Source organism: Mustela erminea, chromosome 14 (genome assembly GCF_009829155.1).
Source record: "Mustela erminea isolate mMusErm1 chromosome 14, mMusErm1.Pri, whole genome shotgun sequence".
NCBI lineage: Eukaryota > Metazoa > Chordata > Mammalia > Carnivora > Mustelidae > Mustela > Mustela erminea.
This window is the reverse complement of record NC_045627.1, coordinates 78,450,759-78,476,592: the sequence shown is the minus strand read 5'-3', so window position 1 is coordinate 78,476,592 and position 25,834 is coordinate 78,450,759. Positions and strand designations below refer to the sequence as shown.

The window sequence follows — 25,834 nt, the reverse complement described above, 5'->3', positions numbered from 1 at the left end:
CAGGAAGACCAGTGCACGTGTCTTCAGGGGAAGTTCTTAGCTATTTCCTCAAAAACATTATAAATGAGTGAAAAAGATGGGTGTCATGGCTCCCGCCATTCACCGGCAACTCTTCTTTCCTCACCTTCTTTGTTAGCAGCATGCTGGAAATGGAATCCTACAGGGACAGATGATTGTCATCCTTCCAGACCATCTTTAGGTTGTAGGTTAGGTAAATGCTGGTCCGTATTACAGAATCCGGGATGATTTCTCTGTGTGTGCTGAAGGGCTTTCACTGTGGAATGACGTCAGCTTATGTGGCAGGATGTTGTGAAGAGAGGACAGCTGTCCGTCATCATCACTGACCTCAGAAGGATCATCAAGCAGCCTTTATGTAACAGATTGGCTCGGTTTATGTAACAGATTCCTGGAACTAACATTCCCCAGTCCCATCGTCACTGATTTATATGGGGTTTGCCTAATCTCTTTTACTTTTTTTTGTAGGTAATTTCCATAAGTGTATAATCCATGTTTTATACTGATGACATATTACCATATATGTATGGAGAGAGAGATAAGTAGAAATTGTGTTTCTCACTTTGAGAGATTAGAATGTTCCCTCTCCATTGGTGACCCTAGTCCTTGAGTGAGGAAGAGGTGGACGGGCTGTGCCCTACATTGAAATGAAAGTCCTGACCTGGTCGAGATAATAAATGACCTCTTGAGTTAATTTAATTTTGTTATTAACTTAGTTTATAAATTTTTGTGCTGGTTCCATTCATTTAATTATGATAATTCGTGTTATGGTTCCAGGGCAGACTCTCTGATAATCTCCCCTGTTCCGTGTGTGTGTATATGCGCAAAGTCTATGCAAACACCCAGTCATGCTCTGCCTGCCTTTTAAATGAATTTTCCAGGGGCGCCTAGGTGGCTCAGTAGGTTAAGCATCTAGCTGTTGATTTTGGTGTCCCGTCATGATATCAGGGTCATGAGATCAAGCCCCGTGTCCGGCTCCGTGCTGTGTGCGGAGCCTGCTTGAGATCCTCACTCTCCCTCTGCTTTTGTCCCTTCCCCCCTCCAAAAAACAAAAAAACCCCAAAACCATAAATAAAATGAATTTCCTTACAGTTTCTCTTACCTCACTGTGTGTTGCTAAGCACCAGGCCAGGCAGTAGCAGCCACAAACAGGCACGGTTCTCCCAGCTTAGATACCAACCAGCCCTCCTGCCCCGGGCTCTGAGAGAACGTGCCACTGAGCCCGTTTGAAATCACTGCTTTGAGCATAAGGCCCTGGTGTTACCATGAGGCCATTAAATTTCCCTATGGGGGCTCTTCAAGAGGAAAAGTTCTCAGAAATCTCAACTTAGCCAACTCTCCCACAGGTCAGTACATCACAATTTTTATCATTTTGGAGGAAAGCAAATGGTAAGTTTAACCAGACAATCTAAATTATACAAGGCAGTAGGATATTATTATATCTATAAGGTATGTGTTTGAATAAATTTATTTCCAGTACGTTTCTGCCATAACCCCGATACTGCCTTACAAGGGAGGCACTTAGTCAGCCTGCGTGATGCGTCCTTTGTCTCCTGTGAGATGCTGTTGCGGAAGTAACTGAGCATTATTACCTTCAGAATCTGTATTCATTTACGGATGGCTTTATTCATTTAGACTGCTGCTTTTTCTAAAAAGGATCTTAGGACACCCACAAGCGTATAAGTAACATAATAAAGATGAAAATTTAGAAAGAGGAGGGAGTCAGGGAAGGGGCTGAAGGGCAAGGTAGTAAGCAGCAGCTGCGTGGCTGTTAGAAAGACTGACGTTCTCACATTTCTCCCTGCGCGAGGAAGGCGGCAAAAATGCGCTTGTGCCTCCGGGCACGGCTACGTCGCTGCCCCCCATGTGCGCTCAGCAGCAGAGGCGCTGGACTCTTTTACTAGGTCTTGGCCCCCCAAGTGGACAGGAGGGAACTTCCCCATGGACATTCGAGGTCTGGAAGACACAGTTTACAGGCGTAATTTCGGGCGGAAATACTAGGTACCAGTGTTACCAAACGGGAATCACAAGAATAAAAAGCACGCTGGTTAGGGATGTTTTAGAGCAAAGCCCATGTGAAGACACAGGTGGGCTCTGCGGGTCTCATGCTAGCAGCGTGGCCGAAAGGCGGGGTGTCCACAGCCCCATCCAGGAGACGCTCATGCTTTGGCCGACGCCTCCATCACTTCTGTGGGGAAGATGGGCTCCGGGAGCTCGGCTGGCTCGCCAGCCACGGTAGTCACAGCCTCGGGTGCCTCGGTCCCCTTCTCAGTGTCATCATTCAAGGGAAAAAATATGTGTTCTTCATTGAAACCTATTTAACAACAACAACAATAAAGTTTAGTGTTGAATCCGTGGTGCCAAGTTTGATGTTCTTGGTTCTGTGGGTAAAGGAGACCACCTCCAGAACTGCCCAGAGGTGTCCCCTCACCATGAGAAAAGGTCCCAGGACCATTCAGAACTAGGCCTGATTTGCTCAGTCTGCATGGTGCCCTTCTGGAACATTCGGTATGCAGTGGACTTTAGACAGAGGCTTAGCGGAAGAGGAGCAGAGGAAGCAGAGGAACTAGAAGAGAGGCCAGTCCACTATGTGAGTACACACCATCGCCAACTAAGCGTTCCCAAGCAGATGACTGCAGACTTCGTTCCAGTCGGGTCCATGTGGACAGTGACAGTGACAGTGCTCAGTTAACAGCTAAGCTTTGACAGGATTTCCTACTCCGTCTCTCAGAGGGGAGATCTGTCTCTCCAGTTCTTGGTCTCCTTCCCATTTATCGACCACTGTCAACAGGGTGTACGACCACAGGCCAATGACAGGGAAATTTTCATCGCAGGCACTCGTCAGAGATCCCAGCGATACGGTTCTGGACCCCGCAAGAAAGCGAGTCACGTGAATTTTTTGGTTTCCCAATGCATATAAAATTTCTGTTCACCTGTGCTGTAGTCTGTGAGGTGTGCAAGAAGTAGCATTATGCTATAAATAAATTTGCGTATAAATAATATAATAAATATAATATATAATATAATAATGATATAATATATAATAAATAATAAATAAATTATGCGTATAAAATTTCCATTCACGCTGTGCTATAGTCTGTGAGGTGAGCAAGAAGTAGCATTATGCCTAAAAACAAAAACACCCAATGTATCTACCTTAATTAAAAATCTTTTATTGCTAAAAAATGCTCACCATCATCTGAGCTCCCAGCGAATTAATCACTGATCACAGATCATAACAAAGATAGTTTGCTGACCCCACAGAGACGTGGAGTGAGCAAATGCTGTTGGAAAAATGGCATCCAGGGAGTTGCTTGACCCAGGGTTGCCACAAACCTTCATTCTGTACAAATGCAGTATCTGAGAAGTGTAGTAAAGCAGAGTACGATAAAATGAGGCATGCCTGTGATCTGATCATCTAGGCCAGGACGCCCTGGGAGAGGGGCTGGGCCTCAGGTCACTATCCTTTCTGATGCCTGGAAGTAGCTGTTTTCTCTTGTGGGGAAGTCTGGCTAGAAATGTGGCGGGTCCTTTAGGAACTTAAGGCTTTCACAAGTCAGGATGACATTAAAAAAAAAAAAAAAACCACAACCTGGTAATATGTAGGACAATATGATTTTACCTATTGGAAAAAACAAGGCCTGTGTAGCACACTGAACAACACTAACTTTGATTGCCCTTACCTAACTCAGAAAGAGTCTCTCAATCACATTTTTATTTTCTATGAAGCTTAGGAAGCATTTTGAGGTTGTAACATATGTTAAACATGACATTCCTAATTATAGTCTCTCTTGGCTTCTTTATTTTTTCAGTGCATATCCTGAGGCATAGGACTAATTCCTTGCTGTCATATGCAAGAACTGATTTGCTCTAGAGGCCAGACCCTGATACATTTATCATATATGAGATCTTACGGATAGCACCCAAGAAAATTTCGTATTTTGTCACTACTACTTAAATAAACACATACTTTTCCCCCAGCATATTGATTCATTTGTTCTGTCCTAAAATGCAAAATATTTTTAGAATTGCAAAGACAATAACTTGGTCTCTTTAAATATCTCTGTGTGCCATGCACCTGCTTTTGGCCATCACAGGAACATGAAGGGTAAAAATTCATCTTTGGGGTGTTTCTCTCCAATTAGCCCAGTATACAAGGTACCTTCTATGCAAGCAAATTTGCAGAGGTTTGACTTCCTAAATGATTGGTTCGTTTCTCTCAAGACCACAGCCTTGGGGCGCCTGGGTGGCTCAGTGGCTTAAAGCCTCTGCCGTCAGCTCAGCTCAGGTCATGGTCTCAGCGTCCTGGGATCAAGCCCTGCATCGGTCTCTCTGCTCAGCAGGGAGCCTGCTTCCTCCTCTCTCTCTGCCTGCCTCTTAGCCTACTTGTGATCTCTCTCTGCCATATAAATAGATAAAATCTTAAAAAAAAAAAAACACAGCCTTTTCCACGGATGACATTAAACTTAACATGCGGTCTACTTGTCTTAAGTAAAACCAGTTGTTTTCAAGAATCATCAGGAAAACACCTGCCTTTAACGTTTCAGGGGCTGTGCAGAGACCTTAGCTATAATGTGGACCGTAATAAAAGGTGGGCTTGGAGATTCCAATCAATTAATTCTATTGAAAAGCACCACGCAGCTTACTCATCAAGAGGAAGGGCAAGAGTTTGAAACATCCAGGTAAACAGATAATCCATTAAGAAAACAAAGCACATTGCTGCAACTGCCACCCTAGTTTTGTCAGCGATTAGTAACTGTCTTTGGATTCCCCTGCCCTCCCGCCGAGGGCCTCCAATTCCCCGTCTCCAATCTTTGTTCTCTTATTCATGGCTAAGTGAAAACAAAGCAAGAAAGCAGCACGTACCCAGTGTTCCACTCTGGAGCAGTTCTTCCTCTATAGCGAAGAGGCGGTTGTACTTAGTTATCCGCTCGCCGCGAGAAAGACCTCCCAACTTGATAAACCGGACACCGAGCCCGATGGCCTTAAGGGGGGGACAGGGAGGTGGACAAAATTGATTTTAAGCGAGAAGTCACGTTTTGCTAAAAACAGGGAAAAAGGGCATGGACACTGTGCTGGTTTTGGTTTTTCTCTTCTAACTTTGTATTTGATCCTTATGTAGATAAGGAGGTCTGCATACAAACAGAGACGGGAAAGGTAAACAGCGTGACTACGAATTAGATGCTTTACTAGGCATGGGAGCATGCTGATTTCGTCTAAGAACAGTCTGGTCTTTCTCGCTGCCTTTCAGGCAGTTACACTGCAAGTGCACATCCCAGCCACTCAAGTGTCTCATCATTTTCCCAGGACTTCAATTTTTCTTCTTTTTAAAAGTTCAAAGATTAGCTCTTTGCAAAAGCTAGCTGTCTGGGAGGAAGCAAGTCTTTCATAAAAGGTTACATGACTTTCTCCGCCAAAGACTGCATTTCTCTGAAATACCAATTCATGATAAAAGCAGTGTTTTGGCAGTTCTGCAATTGACCAGCTTTCAGTACTTGCCAGATCAACCAGGCTGTCATCAGACGACTCCCCTTCCGCGCTTCCGAACACGGCCACGCGCTGCTTACCTGTGAGCAGAGGAATTCTTTTCAGGTTTAGATGGCATAGGAACAGTGAGCATAACGGCATATATATACACACACATACATGTACACAGACACACATGTATGCACATGAGCTTGTACATGTGTGTATGTGCACACACATGTATGAGCCTCTGGAAACAAAATTGAAAAAATTGCCAAGATTTACAGCTTTTCTGTGAAGAGTCAATGATTTGACCACCAGAGAATTCTGACCTAAACATTTGTATTTTTTAATTACCCTGGTTTTATCTGTTTATCTCTTTCCAGTAACTCAGATGCTAAATACTACACGAATGCCAAATTTAATTAAAGATATCATAAATTGTAAGATCTTTAGGACCACTAAAGGGGACCCCAACTGTAAGACACATTTCCATTTTGTCCATGTTCCGTGTAGAAAAGTGTGCATCTTTGAGACAAAATAGAGAGGAAGTGCAAGGGTATCATTTTGGGAGCTGACAGGCCTTATTGGATTTCACAATTTATCGTGTAGAATTTTATTCAAAGGGATCTTTCTGAACGTAAACGTATTTGAAGAACAGTGTGGATGGTACTTAATCCAAATTTGAGGATCTCAGAACCCCTTGAAGTTTGCCAAGTCTACAAAGAACACAAGCCAAGGTTCCTGCTCTGGAGACAGTGTTTGGTGTTTTGGAGGCTGAGCCATGGTAATGATCCGAAGTGGAGGACAGCGTGCCTGCTGAGTGGGTCGGCCCTGGAGGAAAGGCTAGGGCTGCGACCTCCTGTCTACTACCTATAAGACAGCCCTGCCTGGGCCCTAGTCTGGGCCATCTCCAGGACAAGGCACTACAGGCATTCCATGCCATTCTCTGGTACGAGCCCAGGCCCATGGCTGCTAGTCCAGCTCTGAGCCCTGCTTTAGGTCTTAGACAAGCCTTCTGCCTAACTCCTGAGACCCACCCATGTTTCAGGCACTGAATAAGACTCCTGTGAGCTCATGGGACTTCATAGTCTCATGGGCAGATACTGGACATTAAATCACCGTACATGTAATTGTGGCCAATACTACAAAGAGAAAGTATCAGAAGCTAAGAGGGAGGTTGAGAGCAACCAGGTAGGGGTGGGGAAAGGAAACCAGGAAAGTCATACATATCTGAAAACATTTCCCTTAAGGAAAGACGTGAAGGATCAGGAGTAGTGAGCCAATGGTGCAGGGCAAGCATGTTCACAGACCTCACGGTGGTAAAGAGTTTGAAACTTGTGAGGAATTTTTAAAACATCAGCGTGGGCGAGTGGGATCACTGTCCTGTGGTGTGAAGCTGAGAAGGTACTGTCCTCAGTCACGCCTAAAATGGGGGGCGGGGGTGGGACTCCTGAACTGGGGCTGTTGTGGAACCACCAGGAAGTGGATTAGTACACTAGCTGCAAATTGTCTCCCAGCACCAGAGCTCTGATGGACGGCTGGAAATTTGTTTTTCTGCCAAGATTTACACCATGCTTTTTATTAACTGACAAACTGTACCTTTTTGGCTCCTTGTGTAACCAAGACAAGTTCCTTATGAGTCTTGTAGACCTATACTTCTACTCACTGTCAAGAAGACTGGTTATTTCCACCAAGTCAGAGATCGTAGTTTGGTTGGTATGTCTGATGATCAGCCCACTGGATTTGGGGGTGCTGATGTCCCCACCCTCTAGAAGTTTAGAAATGCTTTTGGATGCAGCTCCTGCAAGGATGTAACACCTGGAACCAAGAGCATTACAGATGCTGCCCCACTGTTCAGAGTCCTGGGTAAATATTTAAGAATCGATCGTTAAAATGTATGAAGCATGATCACAAAACAACAGGAACCCTAGAGCCCCTCATCAGAGTTAAACACCTTTCTGAGACCCACAAAATGGTTTTCTGTTGTTTCTGCGGCTGAGTGGTACCTGAACCGTGGCCACACAAATTAACCAGCTTCGTGGAACAGAATCTTCAAGTGATTAAATTTGAGCTTAAAGATATTTTGGATAAATTGTTTAATACACATTAAATGTTCCACGTTGATTCTGAAGTTCTTCCAGCCCAAGCTGTTCCTACCCACTGTGTTATCCGTAACGCTACTCACAACTGGCTGCCCAGAAGCTGCCACTGTTATTTCTGGTGAACAGAAAACAGAAGGAAATGAGCCTGTGAAGGCTCTAGGCTCTCCCTTCTCAACACCCTTGTTTTTGTTGGTAAGACCATCACATGAAATGAAATACTGTTTTAACTGATGATCTACCAAGTCTCCCAGACCACTGTACCAGATTCTGACCTATCCCATTAGAACAGACCAAACATGGGCCATCTTAGCACAGTAAAACCAGACGAGGCCAGAGCCCTTGAACAAGGTCTGAAGACGCCGCCAGCACGTTAAGGAGCTGGGAGGCGGCTCCGTGAGCCCCGGGCTGTGGCACAGGCAGTGACAGGAGTGATGGCCGAGGGAGGTATGGGGACCCTGAGCGTGATGCAGCTCTCTCCTCATGCTGCACATCTAAATCCACGCCTGATGCCCCGGACACTGTTCAGTTGATCTAATGGTTCTCTCCAATTCATACTATCAAGAATTTAGGTTTTGGAGATCCAGAGCGTTAGGGAGAGTGACGGCCCCCTCTGGCAGAGGAACAACCCTCGCCGGATGTCAGAGCTCAAATAGATAGGAAAACCTCGCTCTCTGAAACCTTTTTAAAATACACCTTTGCAGCTTTTCAGCGTGTATGAAGTAGAAGGAGGATGCCACACGGGCTGAGCAGAGGGCCCAGTTCCGGGAGCACTTAGCCCGGCCAGGGTACTGGCCCGCTGCAGCAGGAGCTGGTGGCTCGGCGGCCAGCCCTGGCTTGCTCATGCAAACATGGGTACCCCCAAGTGCCTGGGAAAGCTCGCTTGTTCTGCACACAGGCGCCCTCCCAGACCCCCTGCTTCGGGTCGGTGTTTGCTCAGTGCGTGACTCCGCCCCACCCCAAACTGCACTATTTCCAGCCACCGAGCCAAAAGAATGAGATTTTGCTCTCCGTTGTTATACAGTTCAAGGTGGGTCCCTGTTACCTCCTTCCTGAAAGGATCGATTAAGGCGATAATTGCAGGGAACCTGTTGATCAGATCCACATAGAGGTCCACCATCTCCGCTGCGTTTTTGTATGTTCCCAGCATCACTTCATACTTTCCTCTACTCTGGTGGGTGGAAGGACAATCACAAAATAAAGAGGAATGAGGAATTCCTCAAAGGGGAAAGGCGGCATTCCCACTTGTGTTTATTCATTGCCTATAAAAGATTGTAAACGTCCTTTTTGGGCCATAGTCTCATGAGTCATCTGTGTACTTTAAATATCTGTTACATACTAGTCTGGGGAAACCACGTCACCCTTCCTCTTCATGCCCCATGGTGCTCCTCCCACGGACTTCAGACGAAGCCTTCTATGCAAAAGACCAGGTACGCAGCAGGAGGGGAAGAGTTTCTTACTTAGTTTCGGCATGTGGTGCCAGCTACCTGGCTGCTTGGGCCCACGGGCGACGACATGAATTTATAAAACAGGACAGCAGTGCATAGCTTCCCACTCACCAGAACCCAGCATCTTTCCACTCACAGTAAACAAACAGCTGGTCTCCTGTACCGTGAATATCCTAAAATTTGAAAGCAGGGCGAGGCTTTGGAGATACGAACAGCCACTGTGAAATGTCCCATGACCTATGGGACAGCATCTCCTTCGCAGGTAGCAAGCACGCCCTGCCAGTAACCATATGGTTCTGAAAGAGCTCTAGTTCAACTCCATTCATCTGAAGTCTGGGAAGCCCCAGGTCATCAAGAACAGAAGTAAACGGGGCTAACAGATCCGTGTCGTGTCTCTGCAAATCCTGGCACTGATTCCCAAGTCTGTGTTCAGGGATGGCCCCTGGGTTATTCGGGTACCAGGAAGGAGGCAGGAGGCGACAGAATGACTGGTTTGCTGACACCTTCCTGCTATGGCTGCCAGTGGGATGGATTCCATTGGAACTAGGCAGGTTCCAGAGAAATCCATACTTGAAAGGATTTTGTACTTTTCTCAGATTAAAAAGGCAGCCGGAACTTTTAGTTTCTTTACTGCAAAACCTTGAGAAGCCTATCTTGTCAGTAAAGAAATGCTAATGATGTTGAATTAACATTGTAAGAACTATCTGATATCAAGCTAATTCATTTCACTGAATATAAGCAAAAAATACCCATTCTAGCTAGCACTAGCAGTCAGTATATTCATAGTTCTCGGTATACATTGCTGATGAAAACATGCAATTATTTTTTGTAATAGTATGTCTAGGAACCAATCATTATGTGGAGAATAGGAAATTACATTAAACAAGGCTTCCTGCACTTCGTATCTTTAGAAAACTTAAAAGGACTTAGAAGTCAGCTGAAACTTAGAGTTCTTGTATGCTGTTCAAGTTTTCCTTTGAAGTTAAAAGAATCACAGATTAAAGCGGAATTCTCTTCAGCCATATCCCCTGAATGGGACATTAATTACCAAGTCACCACAAATGTACGTCAACACGCAGGGCACTGCATACATCACAGACTCCGCATCTGTGTTTTTGAAGAAGGGAACTTGTATGTGGCAGACAGACAACTTTTACCAGTTTCCCTAACATGCCGGCTTCCCAAGTCCAAAGGTTAACTGCGGCTCTGTTACACTGAGGAAGTCAAATGAAAGCTTTTTAAAAATGAACCCGTTTTCCTCTCTTTTTGAAATAATTGTCCCCACGGGGTGCAGTCTCCGGAGAAGTTTCATCGCTAAAGCTCTCTCCTCCTAACCCAGGCTGTGGATAACACCGTGGATGGGCTTAATCAGATAAAAATACAGTCTCCCCAGATATCAACAACTTGGAAATATTTTTACATTTTAAAAAGGGAGTCACAGCAGAAACTCAGAACCACCTACCTGGCCAGACGGGCTTACCAAGTGATAGCTACAACGGATCCATTTTCTATGCCTGGCAAATTCCTTATCTACCAACCAAGGGAGTGAACCCAACAGAACATACCAGTTTGTTATTTTTCAATAGCTCTCACGGTCTATGTGAGCACCCCATTTTAGCAATTTTTGTTACAGAATTTCTATATGTAGCTATTTTGACATTTCCTGTTAATTTCTAAAATTATATGGTTATGTTATTCTCTGGTCATTAGCCTAAAATTATATGGTTATGTTATTCTCTGGTCATTAGCTAAGTCAGCTTTCTCGACTCCATTTATATTTGGAAGCTGCACACAATATTAATAAAAGCAATAGGATCTGTTTGGAAAATATTCAGGTATGTGCTGCTTTTGAGTCCTAATTTAAAAATAATGGGACCCAACAAGTTACGTGTTCCGGAGCAGAAACTTACATAATCCATCAGCTCATGGGCAGCACAGTTGATGGCTAGGTGCAGGTTTGTCCCCAGGTCCAGCCCCAGGTTCGCACAGATGCCTTGAATTAGGACCAGCGGTTGTTCTATGGTGTCGTAATTAATGGTCAAACAGCCAAGATGCGACATCTTGCCCGTGATGGGCTGCTAAAAGACCGAAGGCAAATGACGCTTATAGATACAGAGCGGTAAGGTTCTTGGAGCTTCCTGGTTATAAACTAGGCACCACTGACAACCAGACACAGCTCTCTAAACATGTGGTCTTCTGAGTCTGCATCAGTCTTATGTCTGGGCATCACCCATCTCTGCACGACCTTTAGGCATATGATTGCCCAAAGCGTCTGGAGTAATTTTCTTACCCTCATGGTTTCAGACTTGACCGGGGAACACACTTTTCTGTCTTAGATGTGCCTGTATCATGTCCTGATCAACCCTGCCGTGGTACACGGGCTGACCTGAGCCGCGACCCCAAGGTGGGCGAATCTCCAGGCTGTGCTTCTGAGTACCTGTCCGGTCCTTACCTCTGTCCTCCTCCACCCACTTCCAAACCTGTTCTTTCCTGTGTTCCATGTTCCTTTTGGAGAATGTAAGTGTGAACATGGAACCCTCCTTCAGGAAAGGTCTTACTTGAGAAAAGATAGAAGATTTCTGCTAAAATAAGGCAGCACTACGGATGGATTTCAGTGGAAGGCGGTTTGGGACCGAAAGCAGCCCCGGGAAAGGCAGCCATGTGTTTCTGATGCAAGGTCAGCCCTGCCGTGCCCTCCTTCTAAGTTGCCACTATGAATTATCACACATTTGAAGCAGAATAACGGTGATTCTGAAGGGGGGGGTGTGTGCGCGCGCCTGCGCGCCAGACGCAAGGGCAAACATGAACCGAGGCAGAAATATCCCATTTCTCTGCTGAGCGCACGAGTTAATTATAAGTGCCATCTGACATTCTTAACGGCAGGGACAGGAACCCTTTATTCAGCAATGGAACAGGTGGGGAAATTGCTGTGTATCAATCGAGTTTTGTTCGACTCTTCTCAACTGTAAGCATCACTTCTTGAGAGCTTATTAAATGCCCACTACTGTTCCAAACGCTTTACATAAACGCATTTACTCCTTACATCAACTCCCTGAAGCACCTAAAATTACTGTCCCATTTCACAGAGAGGTAAGTAACTTGGGACAGATTTTAATCCAGGAAGATTAGCTCCAGAGTTCAGGCCTCTTAACTGGTACGGCTGGCTCTCTAGAATCTCCCATTTAACCTGTTTCTAACAGGAAGAAAAGAAGTAGGAAAGCTGACCATGGGAAGGGCTGATGCTGGCCCGCGTTTCTCAGAACACCCAGGACAGCCTGCTGGAGCGCGGCGGAGCGCGCTGACGCTGGGTCACTTGGTCCCTGCGCCCCGGCTCTCTCCCGGGGTCTAGGGTGAGAGTGTTGTGCTCATCCCTACAGATTACCGACCAGGCACTTCACTTCCTCATGTATTTCCTCACACATTTCTCTTCTCTCTCCCAGTGCAGAGGAGGAATTTAACTTTTCACCTTTACTAGTCCCATCACCTACTGCACCGTCTCCAGGATTCTGACTGGTTATCCCGACTCTATTGTTAAAGCCCAGGCATCTGAGAGGTGTGTCTTCCTGGGCGCCCACAGCCACCGAAGCCGTGGCCGGATCAGGTGGCGATGGCTTCCGGAGGCTCTTGAGGCCACCCCGGCCAGTGTGGACAAGAACTGTTTGTCAGGCTACCGACAAAATCGGAGGTCTGGTAATGGTTCGTCTGAAATGGGGCTTGGGTGCCTTTTCAGGACCCGAAGAAAGAGAGGGCTATCATCTTGGGCCTTCTGTTTGTTTCTCTCTTACTTGGTAGGGATAAGATTACAATCGAAAACATTCTATCTGCCGTTCAGCTGGTTAGCCAGATTCACTCTCCCCAACACGTCACCTACCAAGTTTCAACTCTGTTATATTGGATTCATAAATGCTTCCGCACACCTTCAGGGGCGTCCGTTAGAGAGCCAGCCGCTGGCCCGGCAGCCTGTGGCCAGAGGGGTGGGGCCCAGTGACATTCCAGCTCGGGGGCTGTGGGGCTCAGCGCTCCTGGAGGAGTATCGCTGTGTCGTTTCTGTATGTGTGTAAGCCCTAGGCCTGGAGCACCGCTGACCGGGGCTGGAACATGGGCAGGGGCTATAGCGGTAAACTGTGTCATACTGAAGTCTGGTTAAGAAATACATAAACTTACTTGACTTCTTTTGCTTCCGTTATGCCCTTTTTTGGTCTCTGTTTTTGGAGGTGGCAGCTATGAGATAGGAGAGAGAGAGAAATCACTTGCCATTTTCAGATTCTGTGGCAGCAAGCAGAGCTTCAGGTCCTGGGGCCTGACCAGGCACACTGTGAGTCTCCCAACACACACACACACACACACCCACCCACACCCACCCCATACCAGCCCCTCCCGATTTTGAAAAACTCCAGACTGTTTCTCAAACTCGGGTATGTGGTCCTTTTCTCATCCTTCTTTTCCACCTCCGTTCCTATAAATGCATTTCTATTCATATAAATGAAGCATTATTCACTCCTACAACATCCCCTCCTTGCCCTTAGGGAGCAACACCACTGTGCGATTTGCCTTTAGTTTGTTTTGAACATTGTTCTAAATAATGTACAAATAAATAAGGTACAAACACTTCCGCTGCAGGGTGGATTTGACTTTTGGAAACAGCCAAAGGTCATTAAATCTGATGAAATCTGGTTTGCGTAGTATCATTTGAGATGAAAAGCAAAGATACTTTCCAAGGACATTTGGTCATTTTCAATACCCACAATGTGGGGTGTTGACCGAGCTCTGGAGCAAGGATTCAGCCCTTAAAGGGTGCATTTTAATACCCAGCATTTCCTGGCTCTGTAAACTAGGGCATGCTTGTCAAGAATCAATCAGGGCTCACACCAGAGTACATGCAAAGACAGTTCTCCTGCTTCTTTGCACCACGGAGTCAGCTGAACTCTCTATCCCTGGTAAAAACACCATACTCGGGAAGCATGATGTGCGAGGCAGGAGACATATAGCGGAGAAGAAGACAAACACGGGCACAACCAGGGACTCATACCTACGGCTCCCTGTCATCGCCCTGCCTCTGTGGCCTCCCTGTCGAGGTTCTGTCTGGCCAAAAACTCACATTTGCTCAACACTGGGATTCTAAGCAGACCTCCGAGTCTGGGCCTTAACTATTATACTAAACTGGCTCACACATCCTAGGGGCCAAATCCTTTCCTTGCAATTCCTAAGGGATAATTTTACCACAGAGGCAGATGATGAGATTGTCAAGTGCCTTTAGATACCAAATCCAGGGCCCAAAACCCAATTAATACATTTACATATCCATAACAACAATATTGAGTTAATTTCATAATAAAGTAAAATTTGTATACTGGGAGGTGTCAGTATCAGCAATTAGATACCATAGATTCTCTTTACCTACCATTTCAATTGTTTTGTTGATATGTTTCTGAATTTCCAGAAGCATCTCCACACCCTGTAAGTATAATAACCGTGATCTTCCACAACTGTAGTCTAGAAACTTCAAATACAAAAACTTACGGCACACACTGGCTATTTCTAACTGAGTATTTGTAGGGTCCCCAATAAGGTATCCTAGTTAGTGGATTAGATGTGGTCTACAAAATCAGAAGATTAAATGCTAATCTTCAGCCCTCAATTTTTATTTGGTTGGATATGAATGAAAGCTCTTCTCAGTTACGCTTTCTTCGCTGTTCAGAACTGACTCCCAGCCCATCATGGCTGCCAAGTTACTCACCCAGGGCTCCTTGGAGAGTCACAGGCACAAGTCCGTGCTGAAGGGAACCAGAGACTGAAGGTGGCTTAAATGGGCCCCTTGTATTTGAGGTCTTGCTTTCTTTCCACTTCTGATTGCCTAAATTTTTTTTTTTTCATTTTATATTTAATTCTCCCTCCCTTGGTGTCATAGGCCTTGGGGACCTACACGAAAGACTTGTTGATGACAGTGCCTTTTTTTTTTTTTTTTTTTTTTAGAAAAAGTAGTGTGAGGGGAACCTGGGTGGCTCAGTCAGTTGGGCGTCTGACTCTTGATTTCAGCTTGAGTCATGAACTCAGGGTTCTGGGATCAAGCGCCACACTGGGCTCTGTGCTCAGCCAGGAGTCTGCTTGAGATTCTCTCTCTCCCTCTTCCCCTCCTCCTGCTCATGCTCTCTCCCTAAATAAGTAAATAAAATCTTAACAGAAAAGGGAAAAAGTAGTGTGAGATCATCGAAGGTACTTGTCTAGCTGTTAATCCAGGATGGGGTATACACATCACTTCTTTCATTAAATTCAGCTTCCCGGGCGATGACTTCCCGCAGCTGACCAGAGACACCATTGGCAAAGGTAAGATGAGCTTTGTGGGCTGTTCCTGGAAGAGGGGAAACCAAGGAGAAACAAGAAATGTGGTTCACTGGTGTTGAGATACTCACAGGTCTTCGTGATGGAAGACAACGGATACTGACCTGACCTGACTGCTTCAGTAGCGCAATATTTAAGTAGAGGGGGTTATTGTCCAGGATGGCCCTGGTTTTGGCCACAGCGAGTGACACAGCCCCTATGGCCATGCTACCATTCAGTACAGGTTCAACAGGTTCTGGAGGCACAATAGGTTTCTCTGTAAAAGTATCGTTCCTCCCTGGAGGGAAAAACAGGGATAAAAGATTCCTTTCAAGGGTGTTTGACTACGATAAAACTCTTATTTTTTAATGCTTTGCTTACAGATGTGAAGAAAGTGGAGGCACTGAGGCTGGGGAGAACATGGTCTCCACCTCAAGCCCTCAAGAAGTTTCTGTGTGACTTCACTTACGACTCCCCAATGTCCAAATCATCTGTAGCCATGTGGCAGATTTTGCCACTCTGAGAAATTTTCAGACATTCGATATGAACTCCTTTGACGATGGTATAGGGCAAGTACTGTCAATCCCACATTCACTTAGGAGTAAAGTAGGGCTTAGAGAGGCCAAAAGACTTGCCTAATATCCAAAAGGAAGTGAAGGAAGAAGAGCTGGAGTGTCTTTGAATCCCAATCCTTTGTTTTCTACACCCACCAGAGCTCCTGCGTATCCAGCTTCCTGCTGAACGCGTCTCTTCGTGGATGTGTATCTCACTAGTAACCTTGCCGGCTAATCCCAAACAGGTGTCCCATTGTAATAGAAATGGCTTCCAGAGCTAGCCGTGCACCCTCCGCCTCACCGGCCTTTCACTCTTATTTGCTCCCAGCCGCCGCCCAGCCTGCCCAAGTGCCACACCATCCTTTGTAAATGGCCAGTGCCTGTCCCCAGCTGCTGGCCTGGGTCAGGTGGGTAAGACAAGCGGAATAAGGCACGTGACCCCATAACCCACAGCAAAGGTTTAGCGAACTACTGTCCCCTCCGACTTCTTCCCTTCTCTGGCGCTCCAAGTTCTGTCAGTCAACAGCAACCGCCCCAGGAACACCCACCGCAGATCTCTACCGGTAATTTAGCAGTGGCCCCCCCTGTGCACGGAGATTGGTCTTACATGATTCTTTTGCCTTGGGAGACTCTCTTCCCTCTCTGGGCCTCAGCATCTGAGTCCAGGAGATAAGAAACCATGTCTCCATAGTCTCTTCGGTCCCTTCCTGGTTCTGGTACTTTCTTATCCCAGGGAACCCTCATTTATTGGGTGTTTATTTTGTGCTTTGGCATCATGCTAGGCCCTGGTGGGGCTAAATTGAATGAGACATGATTCATGTCTTTAAGGAGCATGTTGGAAGGACGTAAAACTCTATTTACAACATGAGCAGCAGCTCCGGAACACTAGAGGGGCTGAAGTTCACCATATGTTGGAAAGCGTGGAACAAAGGGTCATGATAACTTGGACTATTTGCTTTAAAATAGCAAAGGCTCCCAATGAAAACTTAAAAAAAGATTTTATTTATTTTATTATTATAATATTTATTATATTATTTATATAATTTTTATTTATATATTTATTTATATAATATTTATTTATTTACTTAATTTATTTGCAAGAGAGAAAGTGAGTGAGAGATTGCATGAGCATGAGCTAGGGGTAGGGGCAGAGGGAGAGGCCATCTCCCTGAGACGGGGTTCAATCCCAGGACCAATCTCAGGATCATGACCTAAGCTGAAGGCAAATGCTTAACCCACTGACCCACCCAGGCACCCCACAAGAACTTTTATTAATACGTTATTAATAGGATTGAGAAAATGTTGGTTATTCATATCAAAAGATATCACTAATCCTTAAAACATCGAGTGGCTTTTAATGAGCTAATGGATATTTGGGGGACAGTTAAAGGTCCCCCATGCCACTTTCCTTTTCCCTGTCCCCAGCATTGCCACTATGCAGTGTACTTTGCTTGGAAAGTGCTCACTTCTGGGTAAGAAATATTTTTTCTTTTCAAACAAAGGGGAGGGCGGGATGGGGTAAACCCTTGCCTGCCCCATATGGCAGCGTCGAGCAAGGAAGTGGCATTGAGCATGGATGGTCCCTGGGGCGGGGGTGCCACCCTAGGTCTGCAGCAAAAAGACTCTAACTGGAAAGGCAACCGGAGCTTCAGCCTTTCTTCCTCACACTCTAGTTATCGAAGGTTCTGCAAGATGAGACACTGACCTTGCTTTTGTCCCCTTTTTTTGGCTGGGGGTGGAGGCGGCGGTGGTGGTGGTGCAGGAGAAGGGATGGACACTCTTGTGTCTTCCAGGCTCTTTTCCAGTTCTCTCCTCTCTTTGTCTTCTTGCGCTTTATTTCCAAAGAATGTCCTTCATGCCAAGAAAATATGGCTTTACAGTGAATATCGCTCATAATTTTGGTCAGTTTGAGTGCTGACCTCCATTCAACATGTGTCAACAATTAACTCTGCTTTTTTTAGCTACTTAAAGACAAATCAGCTTCACTTTCCAGGGCCCCAAAATAATGATGCTGTTAAAACACCGTGTTCAAGAGCTGAAATTAATTTTGGCCTGGAAATAAAGTCTTAAAAATTTTAGGTGCTTGTTTTTTTTTAAAATTATTTGAGCCTATTTGTTCATATATTTAAAGTAAAATTTGAATATGCTATTTGATTAAGGGCTACTGGATTTTTCTCTTTGAATAAACGACCACGAAAAGAAAAATGGGTCAAGAGTAGATAGTGAAATGTATAGTACAGTGGACAGGAATTCATTTTCTTTTTTTTCTTTTTTTTGGTGGGGAAGAAACCGTAAAATGAATAGTTTAAAAACAAAAACAAAAACAAACCAAAAAAATCCTTGAGAAGTCCCAAAAGGTACACACAAAAATGAACTCAAAATGGACGAAAGACCTAACTGTGAGACAGGAATCCATGAAAATCCTCGAGGAGAACCCAGGCAGCAACCTCTGTGACCTCAGCTGCTCCAGCTTTGTGGATGTTCTGTTTAATTAAACAAGTGGTGGAGCTTTGAGAGAGACAGAATCCAGCTGACCTCTGTTGGGCCAAGAGGCTCGTGGCACTGGACTTGCACGAAAGGAACAGTGATGCTCACCCTTCCTTGGCTGGGCATTGAACTGCACTGACACGGCCCTAGCGACCACTGCCTTGGTTGTCACGTGTTAAAGTCAACCTGTGGGCAGAGCACGAAGGACTTGTTTGTGGCTGGAGGACTGACCGCAAGCGTCACCCACTGGGACTCGGTGGAAGCGTATGAAGCCTTCAAAGGTGGCATAGGAGGTGGGGGGCCGGAAAGGACACCATCTGGATTCTTACCAGCGCTCTTGCTGAGAAACTTTCTACTGAAACTTTGACTGAATACACATGGAAAAGAGGCTGAGAGGCCTGATGTTCCCTCACACAGGAAAAAAACCCAGGTTTTTAGAAAAGAGCATTTCACCGCTTTCGAATAGGCTTCTTACTCAACTTGCTGACCATACCTTCTAGATATGACAGACCTGTTTTACTGGCGGGTGAAATTTTAAAAAAAAAAAAAAAGAGATACTCTTTGTACTGGACACTTCCGTTTGAAAGCGGAAGATCTACCTGAGCACCTGGTCCACCTCAGCCTGGTCGGAGGGCGTCAGGCCCTGAAGCTCCTCGGTGATGGTTTCGTTGACCCACTGCACCGCGATGCGGACCGCCTCGGACCTTGCTTCTTGCTCCGCGTCTGCCAGCTCCGGCAGAACATTCTCGAGGACTTCAAAGTGCGTTGAGATCACCACCGAACATATGCTCTGGAAATAACATCAACGAATTCTACATCTTCCCTCCCTCTTCCAGAAAGGAAGAAATTGAATGTATCCGGCTTTTAATGTGCATGATATTTTATCACCAGTTTCAAAGGGAAAATGAGAATATGTAATTTTCCTTGAGATATTTTTATAACTGTTGAAACTGTATGGAACCCAACTTCAGGGAACATTTAAAATTATTACCTTGTTAAAATACACTTACAAAAATCTTACATTGAACTTCATTTTTATCACTCCCTCTCCAATAAACAGCTAAAAGGATACAGACTTCATCATAATTATTTGCCTCCCAGAGACAGTAGCAAATTTACTTCCAACAAATATGTAGCAATTCAAGTGAATTATTACAATTATGAAAATGAAATTTTCCTTTATGTCGATCAGCCCACATATCTATAAATCTATGTAAATTTATATATAAACATATGAATCTATAAACATACCTATAGATTTACAGAACTCATCACATTAATGATGTCAGATTTTTTTAAAAACTACTTTTGCCCCATTTCTCCATCTTGGATCATCTACAGGCTAGCATGCCATGTCTGTACCCATATTGCACTTAAACCTAATAAAGCCATAATGCTTCCTTGTAGGGTTCATGCTTTATGTGCATGACTACCTACAAGTTGTATGAATGTATTTCACAAACATGGAATTTCAAAACCTTAATTTTCTACAATTTAGACAATAAATGCAAAGGAACCAAGACACAATAAAGAACATATTTGAGCTGCGTCCTACCTTGGGGAAATTTTGAATGGTGCAGAATATTTCCACTTGGAGGGTTGGAAGCCCCAATCCATCCAATACACTCTTCCCCACGACTCTGCATATGGTGGGAGGCTTTGCAAGTTTAGAAAAGCAGTTTGCCTTCAACACACACACACACAAACAAAAATTACAATACCATGACTAATTTATATTTAAAAGATCATTCACATTTACTCTAGTTTCTTTTAGACCTCTCCCCTCAGTGTCCTCCACATGCAGGGGTGGGGGCAGGGGATGGGGGTGAGGTTTGAACTACCAACTCTGTGGGAACTGCCCTGCCCTCACGTGCTGAGATTTGGATTAACTTGATGTGGGGTCTCCGGGATATGGAATGATCTGTTCTCTTTTGAACTCTAAGCAGAAACTCATGTACATTTACTTCTTTTAATGATTGTAAAACGTGAATTTATTTACAAGCAAAATGAAACATCTGAACAAAGTTTTTAAAAAAGGAAAACAAAAGCCTTTTATTCTTATAAAAGGACTGATTCAAAAATCAGTTTTAAATGACATAATCCCACAATTTTAGAAATCAAATAAACGTCTCCATTTTACAGAATAGTATCTAAGAAAATATAGAACTATAAGGCACCTAAAACATAGTTATTATATGTTTTATTTTTACATATAGTTACATATATTATATGTTTTTATAATTACATATACATATTTACATATATTTTATGTATTTACATATATTATATTTACATACAATAACATACAGTTATTGTAGGTTTTATTTTTAAAGACTATATCATGGTATTGGCCACTGTTTTAAGGGCATCACCCACATTATTTATGTCATATAACAACCCCATAGGGGTCAGTATTTTTTTTTTTTTAAGATTTTATTTATTTATTTGACAGACAGAGATCACAAGTAGGCAGAGAGGCAGGCAGAGAGGCAGGCAGAGAGAGAGGAGAAAGCAGGCTCCCTGCTGAGCAGAGAGCCCAATGTGGGGCTCGATCCCAGGACCCTGAGACCATGACCTGAGCCGAAAGCAGAGGCTTTAACCCACTGAGCCACCCAGGCGCCCCAGGGGTCAGTATTTTTAAAATCTCCACCTTACAAATGAGGAACGCGAGTATAGAGAGATGAATATTTTGCCTAAGATTGCACAATAGCTGGCTGAGCTGAGGTTCGCCTCTAGGCAGTCTGAGTCCAGAATCCATGTCAACAGCTCTCAATCAATGGGCGAAAGGGAGAAGGACATGAAGTCTACCTCCAAATTCAAAGCATTTTAGGAAGAAAAATAAACATGAGGAATGTGGTTATGCTCCCTGTTTTTACAAATCAGGAGTATGAGGCCCACACTAACTCAGGCTGTTCCTGAAGCAGATAATCTTCCATCTGCCACGTTGCCTTCCAATTTGTTCTGGAGACGGTGCCTCAGAGTGAAATTTGTAGTACAAATGAATTTAAGGGAGGAGAAACAAACAAATAGCTCAAGATTGGAGTCTTAGCCATATTAATTTACTTTGAAACAAATGCCTCTGATTTAATTAGATGATTCGAGCTACCCAATGGGGGAGATTAATTGTTTGAAAATTAGGATTTAGCTTCTACAAAAAGATGCCTATTTGGAAGCAAAGTATCCATCAAACATGACACACCTGAGAATGTTTTCCCATACATTTCTTAGAGATCCCATGTCACTTTTTAGCAGGTCCTAATCCATCCTGCTGCACAAGATCCGGAAGACAGATCGTCTCTAGAATGCTGTGAGGCAAACTCTGGAACCTTCTGGGGGCCAGTTTTTATTCCTCCCCATGAGGCATGGCTATTTTAACGGTGAAGGCTTCTGCAGAGGTTCTACTCACTCACCAGCGGTTCACACACAGAATGTGTTCAAAGCAGGTTGTCGGAACCTTGGTGAAAGCCATTTCATTGATGTGGAAGGCAGAAGCCATTTGGAAGTGCTCTAAGAGAGAGGGAGAAGAGCACGAAGCTGAAGCAGAAAGCCCACTCAAAAAGCCCGAGTAAAAAGATTCAAGATGGCGTCTCTACACGGAGGAGGAGCAGGAGCAGGGGAGAGAAGGAGGAAGGGAAGGTGAGGGGACACCCTCCTGGTCCTCATCAACAGACTGTACTGGGCTCTTTCTCTGCATTCACTGCCGAACAGGCCTCTGATCTTTGCATTCAAAATTCAGTGACCTCAGCCTACATAACAGGTCATCTCCTACCCACAGGTGGTGCTTCAGCACAAAAAAGCAAAAGTCAATTTTCAAGCCACCATATACGTATATATAGATGTACCTGTGTGTATATATATATGTGTGTGTGTATAATACATATATATAATTTATATATATGTATATATAATTTATTTTAGAGAGAGTGTGGGGGGGCAGGAGGAGGGCCAGAGGGAGAGGGGAAGCAGACTCCCCGCTGAGTGCAGAACCCCCAGACTGGACTCTATCCCAGCACTTTGAAATCACGACCCTAGCTGAAATCAAGAGTCGGAGTCTCAACCACTGAGCCAACCAGGCACCCCAAGCCATCATGTATTTTAAGGATGATGGTTCATATGTTACAGAGTAAGTGTCTCAATGAATTTAGAACCAGGAGAGGAAAAAATATCATCTAGCTTATGTGTTGTGTTTTATAGTGAATTTGAAATAACTAGTAACAAGTCTCCACAATGTAGACTATTATGTTAGGAAGAGAGAGGAACTAACATTTTTTAAGTATTTAGTATATGCCTTGAAGGAGTGTCTTGTTTATCACTGTATCACTCACAACAGTGCCTGGCATATTTAGGATTCCATAAATTAAATCTTGTATAAACTAATGTGTCAGACACATCCCTGGGAACTTATACATTATGTCGTAAAAGTCTCAAAACAACCCTGTCAGGTAAATCATATCATTTCCGTTCCACAGAGGAGCAAACAGTTCCAGAAAAATTGTATAAGGTAAAGTAACCAATGTCTTAATTACTCACTGCTTAGTTACAGATGACTCAGAACTTAGTGGCTGAAGCCATTTTTTCACTCATGATTCTACAATCTGGCCTGGGCTCAACACGGTAATTCTTTTGGCTGATCTTCCCTGGGGTCTCCCATTCAGGCTCCATGACCTGGACACTTGACTGGGTCCAGAGTATCCAGGATGACTTAACTCATGTGTCTTGGCGTCTCAGCCAGGATGGTTAGAACATCCTAGAGGCTGGCTGGGCATGTCTTTCTCACAGGATTTCCTGTAGCTGTTGCATCTGCCAGAGCCTCTCTACCTTGATCTCTCTCTCTCCAGTTGGGTAATTGACTTCCAGGCAACACGATGACTGGTTACCAGGAGGGAGTACTCCAATACTACAAACCTCAATATGGCAGCACTTTACCATGCTTTTGTCTGCATTGTGCTTGGCGTGGGGCTTGTGATCAAAGCAAGTCATATGGCCAGGTCCCAAGGTGTAGGAGAGATTTACATAAAAGCAGTCACAATGGTGGTATGGTTCATTGGGGAGCATCAATATCATAGTCCACTACAGCTACTAAGTGGAAGGGCTAAGAATCAAATCAGATCTGCTTGACTTCGGGTCTCAAACTCTTTATCAAACTATAAGGGACTAGATTGTATTACTATTGCCCCCAAGGATCTTCCTCATTATCTCAGTTCCTCAAATATGTACAGAAGCAGTGAAGAAATGGCATTTGAACTTAACACTGGAGAATATGTAGTATTTCACTGGGCACACAAAGAGGAGGAGTCAAGGGCAGATACTTTGGGTAGAGGGAGTATGATAAGGCAAGGGGAGGAAGTGAGGAACTTCAGGCTTTAGGGAATAGTAAGGAGCTACAGGACGTTTCTGAGCAAAAAAATGATGATCAGATTTAAGGTTAGGAAGGCTGCTCTGGTAACATGATTTAGTTGGACTTGATAGAGGGAGAAACTAAATGAAAATACAGATGGCTAAAACTCAGGCAGTGACACTGTCTTTTTGCCAGTCATTCCTGAACATCCTTCAAAGTCCAAGCCAAAACCTTCTCAGATGCTACAGCCTACAGGTTCTTCCCTATTCCTGAATTCCTTTGACATATAGTGTTCTGTCCCTCAGTCTAGCACAATCATGTATCACCTTATCTATTACTCCAGTTCTTTTACATAACAGTGGTTTTGGTCCCTAACCAAGGTATAAACTCCCAGAGAAGTGTACAAACCAAAGTCCTGGCTGCCTAGCAGACTGGGAAGAACATTAAATCAAGGAACCCGAGTCCAAGTGTCTAGTCTTAACTTTTGCACTAGGTAGCTGGGAGGCAAGGTCTTGGTGTCTTTGTGAAATGAAAAGGTTAGACTAGTTAACTTTCAAGAATTCCTCAAGTAAGAGAGAGTGCAAAGAGAATGGAATGTAGAATCGCATTCATTCATTTGAATGAATGAAATAAGTGCTTGAGTGTCCACTATGTACCATGCAATCCCTTGGTACTGGGAACACAGACCTGGTTCGATTTGTCACTGTTATTCACTGTGTCCCTTGGGAAAATCACCTAAATTCACCGGGCCAAGTTTCCGTATTTGTAAAACTGAAATTAATTTTTACCTCCCAGTGGTCCTAAAGATTTAAGTGAAGTAACATAAATCACAGAGCACTGGGAGCTCAGCATGTCCCTCCCCACCCCACCCCAACATACAACTTTTACTTCTAGGACACGACCAAGAGAAATAAACATTCATGGACCGCCCCTCCCCCCAATATCAACTGCCACAACCAGGTGTGGTTTTGAACCTTGTAAACACACTGTGCGTCTTTTCTGCATGTACATACTCGGCTGTCCCAACCACACTGCCTTCCAGGAGGAAGGTGTTGTTGGCTAGTTCTTAACGGATCTGGAAATGAGAACACGCTTGTTTGTTTCGACTGCTCATTGCTTAAGGCTAAGGTATGTGCCTGACCCTGTGCTGAGCACAGGCGCTAGGTAGGTGGTCGGAAAAGGCCCCTGCTCTCCACGAAGCTCGCAAGCCTAGGAAGGGTCTCATTACGTTTAGGAAATGATTTAGGAACACGCGAGGACAGTTAGTTCAGGCGAAACGGGCAAGACTGATGTGAATTTGGAGTTTGGGAGGCAGCTGGTGGGGTGGGGGTGGGCATCCAGGGTGAGAAAGGTGCGCACTGCAAGGCGAGCATAGCTTGGACGGAGACTTGGGAGCAGTGAGAACGGGCTGGGCATGAGGCCCTAGGGCAGGCTGAGGCCAAGCTGAGGCGCTCATCCGTGTTCAAACGGAGGTCGCTGGAGGTTGGTAAGCTGAGCTACGCGGTATTAAGGTCTGTGTTTAAAAAGCACTGCACCCGGGCGGACCCGCTCAGAGGCAGCGAGGAAGCTGTCGCTTCGGCCCCATAAGCGCCTAGACCCCGCTTTCTTCTAACCACTGCCTGTCCACCACTTTCTTTCTCTCTCTCTCTCTTTCGATTTCTCCCGCCCACGTTTCCGCACCGCTTCTTCCCCAGGCGTCGCCTCCCCGCAAGACCGCGGACCCCGAGCCCGCGGCGGCGGCGCGCGTGCGCGACTCAACGGCGCAGGCGCGTGGCGTTGCCGCAGCGTGGGGCGGGGGGAGAGGGGCTGGAGGGAAGAGGGTGTTTGTCCCAGGTCCCTACCAGGTGCCCGTAGACGTCGGCAGGCTGGAGGTAGAAGGTGGAGTTGAGCAGCTCTTCCAGCCTGCGCGGGACGTCGTTCTCCCGGTAGTACTCCATCGCCTGCTGCTTCAGCCTCTGCAGCTCCCTAGTGGTCCCAAAGCTACGGCCGCCGCCTTCTCCCATGGTAGGAGATTTAAGGCTACAGCAGGGGTTAGCTTGGGGGCCTGCGAGCGTCCTGCCCGTCGCTAGGCAACGCAACGAGATTCCCGAGCCCCCTCCCCAAGAT

General features: G+C 45.1%; 2 protein-coding genes across 5 annotated transcripts in view; one reads left to right on the top strand and one right to left on the bottom strand.

Moving 5' to 3' along the window:
* Window positions 1-1,285: 1,285 nt before the first annotated feature.
* ENO4 (enolase 4) lies at window positions 1,286-25,834 on the bottom strand. Of its 4 annotated transcripts, none has more exons than XM_032311929.1 (14): window positions 25,570-25,834; window positions 19,946-20,074; window positions 18,990-19,180; window positions 17,609-17,754; window positions 15,475-15,647; window positions 15,249-15,380; window positions 14,433-14,486; window positions 13,196-13,252; window positions 10,942-11,109; window positions 8,672-8,754; window positions 7,151-7,302; window positions 5,515-5,582; window positions 4,882-4,999; window positions 1,286-2,329 (listed from the first exon to the last, which is right to left on the bottom strand). In XM_032311929.1, exons 1-14 carry the CDS (start codon window positions 25,729-25,731, stop codon window positions 2,175-2,177), a joined length of 1,788 nt encoding a protein of 595 aa, XP_032167820.1. In that variant the 5' UTR covers window positions 25,732-25,834; the 3' UTR covers window positions 1,286-2,174. The 4 variants fall into 4 exon arrangements, with proteins under 4 accessions (XP_032167820.1, XP_032167821.1, XP_032167822.1 ...); XM_032311928.1 differs by having other exon boundaries at window positions 1,287-2,329; window positions 7,151-7,346; window positions 8,629-8,754; XM_032311930.1 differs by lacking the exon at window positions 8,672-8,754 and having other exon boundaries at window positions 7,151-7,346.
* Window positions 25,633-25,834, top strand: part of HSPA12A (heat shock protein family A (Hsp70) member 12A) — a 154,774-nt gene continuing 154,572 nt past the window's right edge. Inside the window, exon 1 of the mRNA XM_032311922.1 lies at window positions 25,633-25,732. Coding sequence (XP_032167813.1) covers window positions 25,730-25,732 — 3 coding nt within the window. The 5' untranslated portion in view covers window positions 25,633-25,729. The remainder of the gene's footprint in view (window positions 25,733-25,834) is intronic.

Coding starts and splice junctions, on each gene's coding strand:
- ENO4 (XM_032311928.1), bottom strand. CDS start 25,731: ATGGGAGAAGGCGGCGGCCGTAGCTTTGGGACCACTAGGGAGCTGCAG. Junction 11,110..13,195: donor ACGGAAGCAAAAGAAGTCAA/GTAAGTTTATGT, acceptor TCGGTCTTTTAG/CAGCCCATCACGGGCAAGAT. Junction 7,347..8,628: donor TCGATCCTTTCAGGAAGGAG/GTAACAGGGACC, acceptor ATATTTACCCAG/GACTCTGAACAGTGGGGCAG.